Source organism: Penaeus vannamei, chromosome 8 (assembly GCF_042767895.1).
Source record: "Penaeus vannamei isolate JL-2024 chromosome 8, ASM4276789v1, whole genome shotgun sequence".
NCBI classification, from domain to species: domain Eukaryota; kingdom Metazoa; phylum Arthropoda; class Malacostraca; order Decapoda; family Penaeidae; genus Penaeus; species Penaeus vannamei.
Genome location: NC_091556.1, coordinates 8,238,260 through 8,255,759, shown reverse-complemented (window position 1 = coordinate 8,255,759; position 17,500 = coordinate 8,238,260). Strand labels below are relative to the sequence as shown.

Below are 17,500 nucleotides of genomic sequence, written 5' to 3'. Positions count from 1 at the left end.
AAGTTTCGGTAATACTTAAGTGGTAACGTGCTTCATGTTGTAAGTTTTGGTAATACTTAAATGGTAACGTGCTTCATATTGTAAGTTTTGGTAATGATCAAGTGGTAATGTCCTTCATATTGTAAGTTTTGGTAATACTTAACGGGCTTCATATTGTTAGTTTTGGTAATACTTAAGTGGTAACGTGCTTCATATTGTAAGTTTTGGTAATACTTAAGTGGTAACGTGCTTCATATTGTAAGTTTTGGTAACACTTAAGTGGTAATGTGCTTCATATTGTAAGTTTTGGTAACACTTAAGTGGTAACGTGCTTCATATTATAAGTTTTGGTAATGATTAAGTGGTAATGTCCTCCATATTGTAAGTTTTGGTAATACTTAAGTGGTAACGTGCTTCCTATTGTAAGTTTTGGTAACACTTAAGTGGTAATGTGCTTCATATTGTAAGTTTTGGTAACACTTAAGTGGTAACGTGCTTCATATTATAAGTTTTGGTAATGATTAAGTGGTAATGTCTTTCATATTGTAAGTTTTGGTAATACTTAAGTGGTAACGTGCTTCATATTGTAAGTTTTGGTAATACTTAAGTGGCAATGTCCTCCATATTGTAAGTTTTGGTAACACTTAAGTGGTAACGTGCTTCATATTGTAAGTTTTGGTAATACTTAAGTGGTAACGTGCTTCATATTGTAAGTTTTGGTAATACTTAAGTGGTAACGTGCTTCATATTGTAAGTTTTGGTAATACTTAAGTGGTAACGTGCTTCATATTGTAAGTTTTGGTAATACTTAAGTGGCAATGTCCTCCATATTGTAAGTTTTGGTAATACTTAAGTGGTAACGTGCTTCATATTGTAAGTTTCGGTAATACTTAAGTTGTAATGTGCTTCATATTGTAAGTTTCGGCAATACTTAAGTGGTAACGTCTTTCAAATTGTAAGTTTTGGTAATACTTAAGTGGTAATGTCCTCCATATTGTAAGTTTTGGTAACACTTAAGTGGTAACGTGCTTCATATTGTAAGTTTTGGTAACACTTAAGTGGTAACGTGCTTCATATTGTAAGTTTTGGTAATACTTACGTGGTAACGTGCTTCATATTGTAAGTTTCGGTAATACTTAAGTGGTAATGTGCTTCATATTGTAAGTTTCGGCAATACTTAAGTGGTAACGTCTTTCAAATTGTAAGTTTTGGTAATACTTAAGTGACAACGTGCTTCATATTGTAAGTTTTGGTAATACTTAAGTGGTAATGTCCTTCATATTTTAAGTTTTGGTAATATTCAAGTGGTAACGCGCTTCATATTGTAAGTGTTGGTAACACTTAAGTGGTAACGTGCTTCATATTGTAAGTTTCGGTAATACTTAAGTGGTACAAGCTAAAGAACGTGTGAGGTTGAGACGAATATATTGTTAAGTAGTACAAGTTACGTTCAACTTTGACTAGGGTTGATATAAGCCAATCTGTATGTAAACAAAAGGCAAATGTTATGTAGAGCGTCCTGTGTATCCTAGATAACACAGGGTTAGGTTAAGTGCAAATAAGACCCCATTAGTATCAATAGTGATGCACAACAGGTAAATGGGCTAATTATTCCACCATGCATGAAATGTTTGATGTAACCAATTGTGGATAGAAATTGAAATTCACGTTACAAGGTCGTTAATATTGAATAAAAAACAGATTAGTGTATTTTTTATAGATAATTTTTTTACATATGAATTTTCTTTCGTCTTCATTTGTTTCTTTACGTATTTTCCTATTCATTTCCTTGTGTATCTATCAAGTTATTTCGCTATATATTGTCTTATTCATATCTTGACTTATTTATCAGTGCGTTTCGTTGTGCATTTCATCAAGGCATTCCATTATGTATTATTCTATCTATACCTATGTTTATCTATAAATTTATCTATCTATCTCCCAATGCCTCAATCTATCTAATTGTCTATTTGATACCTTATTCATTCCACTTAATTATTCTTTATCCTCTCCTTCATCCTCGTTTTCAATTTTCACTTCTTTCTTCCAGATAGTAACAGTTTTAGCTCTGATTTCCCTCCTCGTCATTGCAAGCTGTGCAGTTGAGAGAAAGTGCAAAACTTATCAAGAGGTTTGTGTTTCTTATTTTTTATTATTTGATTATTTATTTATTTGTTTATTTTTATAGATATATAGATAGATGGAGAGAGAGAGAGAGAGAGAGAGAGAGAGAGAGAGAGAGAGAAAGAGAGAGAGAGAGAGAGAGAGAGAGAGAGAGAGAGAGAGAGAGAGAGTATTCTCAATTGTCGAATAACTCCTTCGAATGAGGTAAATACTATTTTCCTCATATAGATTAACAAAATGTAATTTATCTGTTGTTTAAAATTTTGTTTTGAGGTATTTGAGTATAAAATGTTTTGTAGCGCTTAGAATAATTTGATAATAGGAAATTGCAGTGTTTGTAAAATCATATACGTTTATGTAAAAGGGATAAGAAGTATGTAAAATCCTTGTTGTGTTTCAAGTATAATAGTTAAGTTTTAAGAAACAACATATGTGAGGAATATAAATAGTTTGCAAATATCATTATCTAAAACACCACATTGATATTCAAGTAACTATATACTCAGTCTTATTACACAAATCCTATTGGTTATTAATCCATTCATCCAATAATAAATTCTCAACCAATTCATTCAACATTAAATCCTCAGTCAATTCATATTTATTGATTTCAGTGAATTTTATTTACCTGTGTTTGTTTACATCCAATCAGCTGATCTTATGCATGTGCGGTCGTCGCTGGAATGTTGTGGCTTCGGTGTGCATCTTCGCCTATTGCATGGTCACTTGCATCACCCTTCTTATTATCATTGGTGACCAGTTTGACAGAGGTGAGTTCGTTTTCACATTTTCTCGTTTACTAATTTCTATATTAATAACTCGATTTCTTTATCTGTCTCTCTCCCTCTCCCTCTCCTTTTTGGGTATCATTTAGGTACCATTTCTCCCTGTCTCCTCTTACTTTTGGGTAACATTTAGGGTAGAGGTCTTCTCTCTGTCTCTTCGTATAACTATCTCTTAAAATATATCTTTTTCTCATAATCTGTCTATCTGAAGCTCATCTTCTCTCTCTGTCTGTCTGCCTTCCTCCCTCCTCTCTCTTCCCTTCTTCCTTCCTTCCTCCCTCTCTCCTTCCTTCCCTCCTCCCCTCCCTCCCTCCCTCCCCTCCCTCTCTCCCTCTCCCTCTCCCTCTCCCTCTCCCTCTCCCTCTCCCTCCCCTCCTCCTTCTCCCCAATACCACACACACACAATTTATCGCTACCGGCATTTTGACAATTTCTACCAATAGCTTCTTTCCAAATAACTTTGCAATAACAGCTGTTTCCGGTGCCTGAGACAGTAGTTCCGCCCGGCCAGTCAAAGTGAGACACAGATTGTTTTCTATTACCGAAGTCTGTCATTTCCTTTCATGGTCGAAGGATTTATTGTAATGTTGGCATGATACAGCTGTAATGTATTATTTACAGGTATCGGTGTGACATATTACTGTTTTGCCTTTCTTCTTATCATTATTGTTTCTGTGATTTTTATGATCATAGTGATTATCGTTATTGTTATTATTATTATTATCTTTATCATTATTATTGTTATTGTTTGTATGATTATCATTATCATTATTACTATTATTATTATTATTATTATTATTATTATTATTATTGTTGTTGTTGTTGTTATTGTTATTATTATTATTATTATTATTATTATTATTATCATTATCATTGTCATAATTATTACTATTATTATCAGCATTGTTATCATTATTATTATTATTATCAGTATTGTTATCATTATTATTATTATTATTAATATTATCGATCTTATTATAACTATTATTACCGTTATTATGACTACTATAGTTATCGTTATTATTATCATTATTATGATCACAATATCCATAATCAATATTGCTATTATTGTCATTTTTGTATAATTATCATTATCATCATTATCATAATGATCTCATTATTACAACCACCATACTCATCACCTTGCACTCATATTACAACCAACATTCACAACATACAATCCTACAATCTATAACAACCCCCTCTCCTCTTCTCCCTCCCCCCCCCCCCAGCCTTCGCCTCCTTCGCCGGGGGTAATTTTTGTTCATCTTGGTTCATGAACAGAAAATTCACACTGACAGCATCGGCTCTTTTGCTCGTCTTCCCATGCTGTCTGAAGAGGATGGATGCTTTGAGGTTCTTGAGGTAAGTGGTGGTGAGTGTTGGTGGTGAGTGAGGGTGGTTAGTGGTGGTGGTGAGTGTGGGTGATGAATGAGAGTGGTTAGTGGTGGTGGTGAGTGGTGAGTGAGGGTGGTTAGTGGTGGTGGTGAGTGTGATGAGTGGTGAGTGAGGGTGGTTAGTGGTGGTGGTGAGTGAGGGTGATGAATGAGGGTGATGAATGAGGGTGGTTAGTGGTGGTGGTGAGTGAGGGTGGTTAGTGTGGGTGGTGAGTGGTGGTTGTGTGAGGGTGGTGAGTGATGAGTGAGGGTATTTGATGGTGGTGAGGGTGGTGGGTAGTGGTGGTGAATGAGTGTGGTTTGTGTGGGTGATGAATGAGGGTGATGAGCGGTGGTTGTGAGTGTGGGTGATGAATATGAGTGGTGAGTGTGGGTGGTGAGGGTGATAAGTGGTGAGTAATGGTGAATGTGGGGATTGGTTGTGTGGGTGGTAATGAGAGGTGATGGTGAGTGTGGTGATTGGTGATGAGTGTGAATATGATGAGTGTGGTGAATGGTGATGGGTAAAATGATTGGTGATGGGTGTGATGATTGGTATGGAATAGAGTGAATGTTAATATAATTATTACATTGAAATAATAATGATAGTTATAATGCATATTGGCAATAACAAAACTTATTAACAATTATAATGACTAATGACAAAAATGATAGATACAAGATATAACGATAACATTGGCAATTTACATTTTTAAAACATTAACATTTCTTCTTTCTCTATTTCATACTATATAAATTCCCATTTTCCTTTACTGTGATATACTTATTTTATCTTCTTTTTATCTATAGCTACGCCGGTGTTGTGACCATATTTTACGTAACAGCAGTAATAACATCTGAGTATTACACTGGTGGTTATGCTAAAGGACCTGTTGTAATTTACGATGCAGATTGGGTCCAGGTATGTTGTTTTTTGTCTCGTCTCTTTTATCTATTGATTTGTTTTTATTTCATTTGTGTAGCTAGATGTATAGTTTTAATGAAATAAGCTTGAAATAAGTCTTTTTTTCTGTAGGTGTCTTGATAAAATAAGGTATGTCTATTTTTTGTGTATAGGTCTTCGTGTGTGATTTAGTAATTAAAATCTCAATTTCTATATAAAATCAGGTTATTTAATATTTTTCTTTATGTGAGTAGGTCACCGTACATGTTTTAATACTTAAAATCTTGAATCTTAAATGAAATCAGGTATGTATATTTTTTATGTATAGGTCGATGTTTACGGTTTTGTACAAAATAATTTTTTGTATATTGGATGTGTATGATTCAATTGCTGCACGATATCTTAATGGTACTTTGTTTTTACTGTTGTTTCACAATTACTGTTATTAATTAAAGAGAACAATAATGGTAATAACAGTAATAATGACCATTTTATCAGTTATAAAGAGCAACTATAGCAATAACTCTAATATGGACAATGGCAAGAACAATTATAGTAATATTATTACCATAATGTTACTGCTATCATCCTCATCTTTACTGAATGTGTTGCTGCAATGATCACCATCAACATACCCATCATTTTCACCCCCATCATTCTTAAGATTAACATTCTTAACACCCCCACAATCTACTCCCATTGCAGATGTTTAACGTCCTCCCAGCCATCTGCTTCGGTTACCAGTGCCACATCAGTAGCGTGCCTATATATTCTTGTGTGAAGAAGAGCCAGGCTAAGGCAACGTGGAAGGTATAGTACAATTTAGTTGTAATAGAGATGGAATGAAAGTCTATCCATGTACCAATCTATATATATGTGTGAATTTCATTTTGAATAAGGATGGAAGTACGTATAGGCAGGACCACCGACAAGGGGGTAGGCGGGGCCCGAAAATTTACAATAGTCGCTTATTTGAGGCCAAGAACAACTAACTCAGCAAATTTTTAGGGTGTATTTATACTAGAACAACGTTACAGCAGCTACCTTTAACAAGTTTAAGGCAAAATGGGCGTTTCCTATCTGAAAAAGTGTTTTTTTTCACCTAAAAAGGGCTGGGTCCTGTTCTTTGCCCCGGGGCCCTGCGTGTAGGTATAGGTATGTGTAGATGTGTAGGTTTATAAGTATTAACTTCGAGGATAAGGATGAAAACAAATGTGTTTGTATAAGTATAAGGTGTATATGTATAGGTTTATAAGTATTTGATATGAAGCTTTATATGTATTAAGTACGGGGATAAGGCTAAAAAATGTACTGATATAAGTTTAGGTATAAATAATGTAAGTGTAAGGGTGAGGATGAAGATGAAAATAAGTACAGGTATAAGTAGGTGTATATATTGATAGAAGAAGGAAAATATCTATAAGTATAGACATTTATATGCTTAATACAAGTAAAATGGTGAGGTTAAGTTTAAGATTTATTAATAGGGTTAATGATAGGTCTAAGAATAGTAAAGTTAGTGTAAGGTTTATAATCTATGACAACCATATCATGCTATCAGAATGCCAAACTCATTATCATGCTGGCGATAACCTCACTTGGAATATATTGATTATTTCTCAAATACACGTGAAAGAAAGACGTAACTAATGAAAGGTGTAGATAACTTATGAATTACTGAATTTATGAAATGTAAGAGTGACTTTAGTACCAGAATGAGTCATTAATACTGAATAACATCATTAGATTGAGCATAAGACCACCTGTACAAACAGTGTACGCGATATGTACATGATATTAGTATATTGCATCGCAATATTATTCAACTTGCATAATACAGTATAAGTAGTATGTTATATGACAAATATAATAAAAGTAATATGTTATATGGTAGGTATAACATCAGTAATACATTTTATGATATAATATAAGTAATATGATATGTAATTAATATAAGTAATATGTTAGATAATTTATATAGTATAAGTAATACATGATAATGATAATATAACTAGAGTATAAGTCATATAATTTATAAAAGAATTGAGAACACAGTGCAAATAACACGATATACGATGAACATAGTATATATAACACAACATACACCAATAAGTCCCCGTCCGCACGATGCACTCAACACACACACCTCCCCTCCCAGGCCTGCACAGTAGCCATCGTCGTGTGTTTGTCCGTGTACACAGTCTCTGCCAACTACGGCTACCTCACCTTCGGGTCCCTCGTCAACACGGACGTCCTCCTGTCCTACGAAGCTCGACGTCCTCAGGTCCTCGTGGCTGTGGTTCTCCTGGCGGTCAAGTCGTGGACGACCTACCCGATCCTGCTCTTCTGTATGAGGTAAGGGGGGTGTTGGGTAGAGGCCTGTGTGAGTGGTCTCTCTGTATGAGGTCTCTCGGTATGAGGTAATGGTCTCTCGGTATGAGGTAATGGTCTCTCTGTATGAGGTAATGGTCTCTCTGTATGAGGTAATGGTCTTTCTGTATGAGGTAATGGTCTCTCTGTATGAGGTAATGGTCTCTCGGTATGAGGTAATGGTCTCTCTGTATGAGGTAATGGTCTTTCTGTATGAGGTAATGGTCTCTCTGTATGAGGTAATGGTCTCTCGGTATGAGGTAATGGTCTCTCGGTATGGGGGATGGATCATATGCAGGAGGTTTAAGTGTATACTTGAGGTAAAGATTTCTGTGTGAACTAGTGGTTTCTGAATGGGGTAGTTTCTGTATGTGGTAGATGTTTCTGTATAAGGTATTTGTATTTGTATGAGGTAGTGATTTCTGCAGTGACTCACAAACTATTCTCCCTTCTTTCTGTGTGAAGTTTTGCTCAATTCAAATGAAGTAGTTGTTTCTACATGAGGTCGTTAAAAGGTAGTGGTCTCTGTATGAGTTGGGATCTGTTTGTATGAGATATGATTTCTGTATGAGGCATATTTCCCCATGAGCCTTGTTTGTATGAAGTTTATCTAAGATAAAAAAGACTTATTGGTCTCTTTATGAGGTGATGGTCTCTTTATGAGGTGATGGTCTCTGTATGAGGTGATGGTCTCTGTATGAGGTGCTGGTCTCTGTATGAAGTGATGGTCTGTATGAAGTGATGGTCTCTGTATGAGGTAATGGTCTCTGTATGAGGTGATGGTCTCTGTATGAAGTGATGGTCTCTATGAAGTGATGGTCTCTGTATGAGGTAATGGTCTCTGTATGAGGTGCTGGTCTCTGTATGAGGTGATGGTCTCTGTATGAGGTGATGGTCTCTGTATGAGGTGATGGTCTCTGTATGAGGTGATGGTCTCTGTATGAGGTGATGGTTCTCTGAATGAGGTGATGGTCTCTGTATGAGGTGATGGTCTCTGTATGAGGTGATGGTCTCTGTATGAGGTGATGGTCTCTGTATGAGGTGATGGTCTCTGTATGAGGTGATGGTCTCTGTATGAGGTGATGGTCTCTGTATGAGGTGATGGTTCTCTGAATGAGGTGATGGTCTCTGTATGAGGTGATGGTCTCTGTATGAGGTAATGGTCTCTGCATGAGGTGATGGTCTCTGCATGAGGTGATGGTCTCTGAGTGATGGTCTCTGTATGAGGTGATGGTCTCTGTATGAGGTGATGGTCTCTGTATGAGGTGATGGTCTCTGTATGAGGTAATGGTCTCTGTATGAGGTGATGGTCTCTGTATGAGGTGATGGTCTCTGTATGAGGTGATGGTCTCTGTATGAGGTGATGGTCTCTGTATGAGGTGATGGTCTCTGTATGAGGTGATGGTCTCTGTATGAGGTGATGGTCTCTGTATGAGGTGATGGTCTCTGTATGAGGTGATGGTCTCTGTATGAGGTGATGGTCTCTGTATGAGGTGATGGTTCTCTGAATGAGGTGATGGTCTCTGTATGAGGTGATGGTCTCTGTATGAGGTGATGGTCTCTGTATGAGGTGATGGTCTCTGTATGAGGTGATGGTCTCTGTATGAGGTGATGGTCTCTGTATGAGGTGATGGTCTCTGTATGAGGTGGTCTCTATGAGGTGATGGTCTCTGTATGAGGTGATGGTCTCTGTATGAGGTGCTGGTCTCTGTATGAGGTGATGGTCTCTGTATGAGGTAATGGTCTCTGTAAGAGGTGATGGTCTCTGAATGAGGTGATGGTCTCTGTATGAGGTGATGGTCTCTGTATGAGGTGATGGTGATGGTCTCTGTATGAGGTGATGGTGATGGTCTCTGTATGAGGTGATGGTGATGGTCTCTGTATGAGGTGATGGTGATGGTCTCTGTATGAGGTGATGGTGATGGTCTCTGTATGAGGTGATGGTGATGGTCTCTGTATGAGGTGATGGTGATGGTCTCTGTATGAGGTGATGGTCTCTGTATGAGGTGATGGTGATGGTCTGTGTATGAGGTGATGGTCTCTGTATGAGGTAATGGTGATGGTCTCTGTATGAGGTGATGGTCTCTGTATGAGGTGATGGTGATGGTCTCTGTATGAGGTGATGGTCTCTGTATGAGGTGATGGTGATGGTCTCTGTATGAGGTGATGGTGATGGTCTCTGTATGAGGTGATGGTGATGGTCTCTGTATGAGGTGATGGTGATGGTCTCTGTATGAGGTGATGGTGATGGTCTCTGTATGAGGTGATGGTCTCTGTATGAGGTGATGTTACCGGTATGAGGCAGTGGTCTCTGTATGAGGTGATGGTGATGGTCTCTGTATGAGGTGATGGTGATGGTCTCTGTATGAGGTGATGGTCTCTGTATGAGGTGATGTTACCGGTATGAGGCAGTGGTCTCTGTATGAGGTGATGGTCTCTGTATGAGGTGATGGTCTCTGTATGAGGTGATGGTCTCTGTATGAGGTAATGGTCTCTGCATGAGGTGATGGTCTCTGAGTGATGGTCTCTGTATGAGGTGATGGTCTCTGTATGAGGTGATGGTCTCTGTATGAGGTGATGGTCTCTGTATGAGGTAATGGTCTCTGTATGAGGTGATGGTCTCTGTATGAGGTGATGGTCTCTGTATGAGGTGATGGTCTCTGTATGAGGTGATGATCTCTGTATGAGGCGATGGTCTCTGTATGAGGTGCTGGTCTCTGTATGAGGTGATGGTCTCTGTATGAAGTGATGGTCTCTATGAAGTGATGGTCTCTGTATGAGGTAATGGTCTCTGTATGAGGTGCTGGTCTCTGTATGAGGTGATGGTCTCTGTATGAGGTGATGGTCTCTGTATGAGGTGATGGTCTCTGTATGAGGTGATGGTCCCTGTATGAGGTGATGGTCTCTGTATGAGGTGATGGTCTCTGTATGAGGTGATGGTTCTCTGAATGAGGTGATGGTCTCTGTATGAGGTGATGGTCTCTGTATGAGGTGATGGTCTCTGTATGAGGTGATGGTCTCTGTATGAGGTGATGGTCTCTGTATGAGGTGATGGTCTCTGTATGAGGTGATGGTCTCTGTATGAGGTGATGGTCTCTGTATGAGGTAATGGTCTCTGCATGAGGTGATGGTCTCTGAGTGATGGTCTCTGTATGAGGTGATGGTCTCTGTATGAGGTGATGGTCTCTGTATGAGGTGATGGTCTCTGTATGAGGTAATGGTCTCTGTATGAGGTGATGGTCTCTGTATGAGGTGATGGTCTCTGTATGAGGTGATGGTCTCTGTATGAGGTGATGGTCTCTGTATGAGGTGATGGTTCTCTGAATGAGGTGATGGTCTCTGTATGAGGTGATGGTCTCTGTATGAGGTGATGGTCTCTGTATGAGGTGATGGTCTCTGTATGAGGTGGTCTCTATGAGGTGATGGTCTCTGTATGAGGTAATGGTCTCTGTATGAGGTAATGGTCTCTGTATGAGGTGATGGTCTCTGTATGAGGTAATGGTCTCTGTAAGAGGTGATGGTCTCTGAATGAGGTGATGGTCTCTGTATGAGGTGATGGTCTCTGTATGAGGTGATGGTGATGGTCTCTGTATGAGGTGATGGTGATGGTCTCTGTATGAGGTGATGGTGATGGTCTCTGTATGAGGTGAAGGTGATGGTCTCTGTATGAGGTGATGGTCTCTGTATGAGGTGATGGTGATGGTCTCTGTATGAGGTGATGGTCTCTGTATGAGGTGATGGTGATGGTCTCTGTATGAGGTGATGGTCTCTGTATGAGGTGATGGTGATGGTCTCTGTATGAGGTTATGGTCTCTGTATGAGGTGATGGTGATGGTCTCTGTATGAGGTGATGGTGATGGTCTCTGTATGAGGTGATGGTGATGGTCTCTGTATGAGGTGATGGTCTCTGTATGAGGTGATGTTACCGGTATGAGGTAGTGGTCTCTGTATGAGGTGATGGTCTCTGTATGAGGTGATGGTCTCTGTATGAGGTGATGATCTCTGTATGAGGCGATGGTCTCTGTATGAGGTGATGGTCTCTGTATGAGGTGATGGTCTCTGTATGAGGTGATGGTCTCTGTATGAGGTGATGGTCTCTGTATGAGGTGATGGTCTCTGTATGAGGTGATGGTCTCTGTATGAGGTGATGGTCTCTGTATGAGGTAATGGTCTCTGAGTGATGGTCTCTGTATGAGGTGATGTCTCTGTATGAGGTGCTGGTCTCTGTATGATCTTTTATAACGCCTTGTGCTTATGATCCCTTTCTTACTCATGTGATCGCATATAATGCCTTTTATTCCTTATGATCCTTTATTTTCCTTATAATCCCACATGCCTTGTATTCCTTACGACCCTATTTCCCTTTTAACCCCATTTCATGCCTTTTATCCCTTATGATTCCTTTATTTTCGCTATAATCCCATATGGCTTTGATTCCTTATGACCTTTCCCTTATAACCCAATGTAATGCCTTTTATTTCTTATGATTCCTTTATTTTCCCTACAATCCCACATGACTTCGATTCCTTGTGACCTTCTTTCCCTTATAGCCCCATATGTCTTTTATCCCTTATGATTCCTTTATTTTCCCTATAATCCCACATGACTTCGATTCCTTATGATCTTCTTTCCCTTATAACCCCATTTAATGCCTTTTATCCCATACGATTCCTTTATTTCCCCTATAATCCCACAACTTCGATTCCTTATGATCTTCTTTCCCTTATAACCCTACATAATACCTTTTATCCCTTATGATTCCTTTCTTTTACCTATAATCCCACATGACTTCGATTCCTTATGATCTTCTTTCCCTTATAACCCCATATAATACCTTGTGTGCTTATGATTCCTATTTTCCCTACAATCCCAAATGACTTCGATTCCTTATGATCTTCTTTCCCTTATAACCCCATATGTCTTTTATCCCTTATGATTCCATTATTTCCCCTGTAATCCCAAAACTTCGATTCCTTATGATCTTCTTTCCCTTATAACTCCATATAGTACCTTTTATTTCTTATGATTCCTTTATTTTCCCTGTAATCCCACATAACTTATATTCCTTATGACCTTCTTTCCCTTATAACCCCATATGATGCCTCTCATTCCTCATTCCTTTATTTTCCTTATAATCTCACATGACTTGGATTCCTTATGACCTTCTTTCCCCTATAACCCCATATGCCTTTTATCCCATATGATTCCTTTATTTTCCCTACAATCCCACAACTTCGATTCCTTATGACCTTCTTTCCCTTATAATCCCATATAATGTTTTTTCTTCCTTATGATTCCTTTATTTTCCTTATAATCCCACATAACGTAATCCTTATGACCTTCTTTCCCTTATAACCCCACATAATACCTTGCGTGCTTATGATTCCTTTATTTCCCCTATAATAACCACAACTTCGATTCCTTATGATCTTCTTTCCCTTATAACCCCATATGATGCCTCTCATTCCTTTATTTTCCTTATAATCTCACATATCTTCGATTCCTTATGACCTTCTTTCCCATATAACACCATATAATGCCTTTTATCCCTTATGATTCCTTTATCTCCCCTACAATCCCACATGACTTGGATTCCTTATGATCTTCTTTCCCTTATAACCCCATATGTCTTTTATCCCTTATGATTCCATTATTTCCCCTGTAATCCCACAACTTCGATTCCTTATGATCTTCTTTCCCTTATAACCCCACATGATACCTAGTGTGCTTATGGTTCCTTTTATCACCAGAGAGGCTGTCAATGACCTGTATCTCCGAGTGCGGTCGATGCCGGAGTCAGCTGCTGAGAAGACGGAACCAACGAGGCGAAAGGTAATGGTTGTTAATGCCATTCATGTTTCTGAAATTTGGTGATTCTTAAAAAAATAAAAATAAAAATTTAGCGATTAGGTTAAATCCATTGAGAAAATAGTAATTTGGCCAAAGTTATTTTTCTTATTATTATTAACAGTGATATTATCATTATCATCATTATTATCGTTGTTGTTATTGTAGTTATTACTACAGTTATTGATATTGCTAATGCTATGATGATGATGATAAGTGTTATTATTGTTATCAACAATATCTTTATCATCATCCTGATCATTATTATTATCATAATTATCGCTATCATCTTGGTTATTAATTTCACCATTCATATCAACATAATCATCATCATTATCCATAGCATCACAATTATAATAATTTATAACATTATTTTCGTTATCCTCCTCATTACAACCAACACCCTCGCCAAATACCCAACATCCCGCCTTCCTCCCATCAATTAATTTAAGGTGCTGTCACACTAGTACTTTTTCTGTCAATGTTTTGACAATTTTACTTAACATAAATACAATCTCTCGAATATAGCTCTCGATTTGACTATCCTTGGCTGAAAAAAGTTGACGGAAAGGTTTTCAGACGGAAACGATCATTATCATCTGACTGGAAAATCGACAATTCGCTCAAATATGGACAAAATATCAGAAAATTGTAAAAAAAAAAAAACGAAAAAAGTGCTAGTGTGACAGCACCTTTTTACTCCGCCCACTTCCTCCAACCACCACCCTTCCATTCATTCATCCGCCCATTCATTCACCAACAGCTGATCGCCGTAGCGTTGTGGGCTCTCACTGTCCTCGTCGCCGTCTTTCTTCCCAACATCGGCATCGTTATGAAGATCCTGGGGAGTCTCGCTGCCTTGTTTATCTTCGTCTTTCCCGGTGAGTCTTTTTTGTTCATTTCTGTAGATTTGGATTTTTTTTTTTTGGAGCTGAAGTGTTTTTATTTAGGTTTGAATTGTTTTTGTTTAGGTTTGAATTGTTTTTGTTTAGGTTTGAATTGTTTTTTGTTTAGGTTTGAATTGTTTTTGTTTAGATTTGAAGTGTTTTTTAGATCTGAAGTGTTTTTGTTTAGGTTTGAATTGTTTTTGTTTAGATTTGAAGTGTTTTTGTCTAGGTTTGAATGGTTTTTGTTTAGGTTTGAAGTGTTTTTGTTTAGATTTGAATTGTTTTTGTTTAGATTTGAATTGTTTTTGTTTAGATTTGAAGTGTTTTTGTTTAGATTTGAATTGTTTTTTGTTTAGATTTGAAGTGTTTTTGTTTAGATTTGAAGTGTTTTTGTTTAGATTTGAAGTGTTTTTGTTTAGATTTGAATTGTTTTTTGTTTAGATTTGAAGTGTTTTTGTTTAGATTTGAATTGTTTTTGTTTAGATTTGAATTGTTTTTGTTTAGATTTGAATTGTTTTTGTTTAGATTTGAATTGTTCTTTGTTTAGATTTGAAGTGTTTTTGTTTAGATTTGAATTGTTTTTTGTTTAGATTTGAATTGTTTTTGTTTAGATTTGAATTGTTTTTGTTTAGATTTGAAGTGTTCTTTGTTTAGATTTGAATTGTTTTTGTTTAGATTTGAATTGTTTTTTGTTTAGATTTGAATTGTTTTTTGTTTAGATTTGAATTGTTTTTGTTTGGATCTGAATTGTTTTTTGTTTAGATTTGAATTGTTTTTGTTTAAGTTTGAATTGTTTTTGTTTAGATTTGAATTGTTTTTTGTTTAGATTTGAATTGTTTTTGTTTAAGTTTGAATTGTTTTTGTTTGGATCTGAATTGTTTTTTGTTTAGATTTGAATTGTTTTTGTTTAGATTTGAATTGTTTTTGTTTAGATTTGAATTGTTTTTTGTTTAGATTTGAAGTGTTTTTGTTTAGATTTGAATTGTTTTTGTTTAGATTTGAATTGTTTTTTGTTTAGATTTGAATTGTTTTTGTTTAGATTTGAATTGTTTTTGTTTAGATTTGAATTGTTTTTGTTTAGATTTGAATTGTTTTTGTTTAGATTTGAATTGTTTTTGTTTAGATTTGAATTGTTTTTTGTTTAGGTTTGAATGGTTTTTGTTTAGGTTTGAATTGTTTTTGTTTAGGTTTGAAGTGTTTTTGTTTAGATTTGAAGTGTTTTTGTTTAGATTTGAAGTGTTTTTGTTTAGATTTGAATTGTTTTTGTTTAGGTTTGAATTGTTTTTGTTTAGATTTGAATTGTTTTTGTTTAGATTTGAATTGTTTTTGCTTGGATCTGAATTGTTTTTTGTTTAGATTTGAATTGTTTTTGTTTAAGTTTGAATTGTTTCTGTTTAGGTTTGAATTGTTTTTGTTTAGATTTGAAGTGTTTTTGTTTGGATCTGAATTGTTCTTGTTTAGATTTGAATCGTTTTTTTAGATTTAAAACGTTGATTTATATTAGGATATTAACTTAGATTTAGAGTACTATCTTGGAATGTTTTGATTATTTAATGATCGTGTATAGGCAAGTGTGCGTATATGTAAATAAATATATAAACAGACTTGGTAAAAGGTAGACAGATAGATAATAAACGACTATTCATTAAAATAGTTGTAGTTATTTTTGTTGTCGTTATTGTTATCTTTATCGATATCACTGTCATATGTTATGTAAATAAGAAATAAAATGCTTATTAGTAATACATAAAGATATGATAAATACGCGTTTATATCTATTTATATATATATATGCTAATCATTAATGCAGACTATGTATGTATGTATGTATCTACTTATCTATCTATCTACCTGTCTTTCTATCTCTGTCTCTATCTACCTGTCCATATATTTCCACCAGGTACATGGATGATTATCAATCCGAATATTTCTCAATTCGGATAAGAAATGTGATTATATTCGACATATTCACACCAGTCCCATAGGTCTCTACACCACTCACACCAAACCACTTTCTCAAAACAATTAGTAACACATAAAGTTATGACAATTGCGCATGTCTTTATCTCTCTCTCTCTCTCTCTCTCTCTCTCTCTCTCTCTCTCTCTCTCTCTCTCTCTCTCACTCTCTCTCACTCTCTCTCTCTCTCTCTCTCTCTCTCTCTCTCTCTCTCTCTCTCTCTCTCTCTATATATATATATATATATATATATATATATATATATATATATATATATATATATGCTAATCAACTTTTTTTTTTTTTTTTTTACAGGTATGTGTCTGTTACAAGTTGCCGACGAATTCGTTCCCAGTCGCAAAGTCGCTTCGGACAAGTGGAAGAAGCGAGGTATAGTGTTGGCCGGGTCACTATACCTGGTTGTCGGCGCATTTGCATTCGGTCTCGCACTTTCCATGGGCGTGGAGAGTTTGGTTAGCCCCGAAGTCCCTTTGTCGGCTTGTGGGGTATAGTGAGTGGGCGGGGGTATGGTGGATTGGGAAAGTGGGGTATAGTGAGAGGGTGTGGGTATGGTGCAGTGAGAGGATGGGGTATGGTGCAGTGAGAGGGTATGGGTATGGTAGAGTGAGAGGGTGGGGGTATGGTGCAGTGAGAGGATGGGGTATGGTGCAGTGAGAGGGTATGGGTATGGTAGAGTGAGAGGGTGGGGGTATGGTGTAGAGAGAGGGTATGGGTATGGTGGAGTGAGAGGGTGTGGGTATAGTGCAGAGTGAGGGTAGGGTATGGTGGAGTGAGAGGGTGGGGTTTATATTGCTGGGTGATGTATGTGTGTATGTTATTATGTTTATGTGTGTCTGTTGGTTTATTGTGTGTGTGTATGTGTGTGTGTGTGCGAGAGAGAGAGAGAGAGAGAGAGATGTGTGTGAAGTAATATGTAAAGATATCACAAGATTATAAAGTTGTATTTAGAAATAACAGTTGTATTGATAGAGAGCATATGCTATATGTGATTATTCATTTGTTGAATCCAATAAAAGTTTTCCGTTTAGGCTGCATTTTCTTTAACAAAATATGTATTTAATTGGTTTCATTCATAAAGGTCAAAGTATGAATATATATACGTGTGTGTGTATGGTGTAAGCCTTCGTCCTGGAACGGCAGGTCCTTCAGTACTCAGTGCATAATAATGTCTTTGGTGGACGAGTCTCTTCACTGGAACAACGCCCACTTTCGGGTTCTCCAGCGTGTCCACATAGCCAACTGCAGGAT

The 17,500-nt window shown here is 36.9% G+C and overlaps 1 protein-coding gene across 1 annotated transcript in view; it reads left to right on the top strand.

The window, feature by feature from the left end:
• Positions 1-16,791, top strand: part of LOC113808993 (sodium-coupled neutral amino acid transporter 7) — a 19,037-nt gene extending 2,246 nt beyond the window's left edge. The window contains exons 3-11 of the mRNA XM_027360474.2: positions 2,030-2,110; positions 2,756-2,873; positions 4,121-4,253; positions 5,075-5,186; positions 5,874-5,978; positions 7,327-7,523; positions 13,289-13,370; positions 14,149-14,266; positions 16,547-16,791. Coding sequence (XP_027216275.2) covers positions 2,030-2,110; positions 2,756-2,873; positions 4,121-4,253; positions 5,075-5,186; positions 5,874-5,978; positions 7,327-7,523; positions 13,289-13,370; positions 14,149-14,266; positions 16,547-16,743 — 1,143 coding nt within the window. The 3' untranslated portion in view covers positions 16,744-16,791. The remainder of the gene's footprint in view (positions 1-2,029; positions 2,111-2,755; positions 2,874-4,120; positions 4,254-5,074; positions 5,187-5,873; positions 5,979-7,326; positions 7,524-13,288; positions 13,371-14,148; positions 14,267-16,546) is intronic.
• The last annotated feature ends 709 nt before the right edge of the window (positions 16,792-17,500 follow it).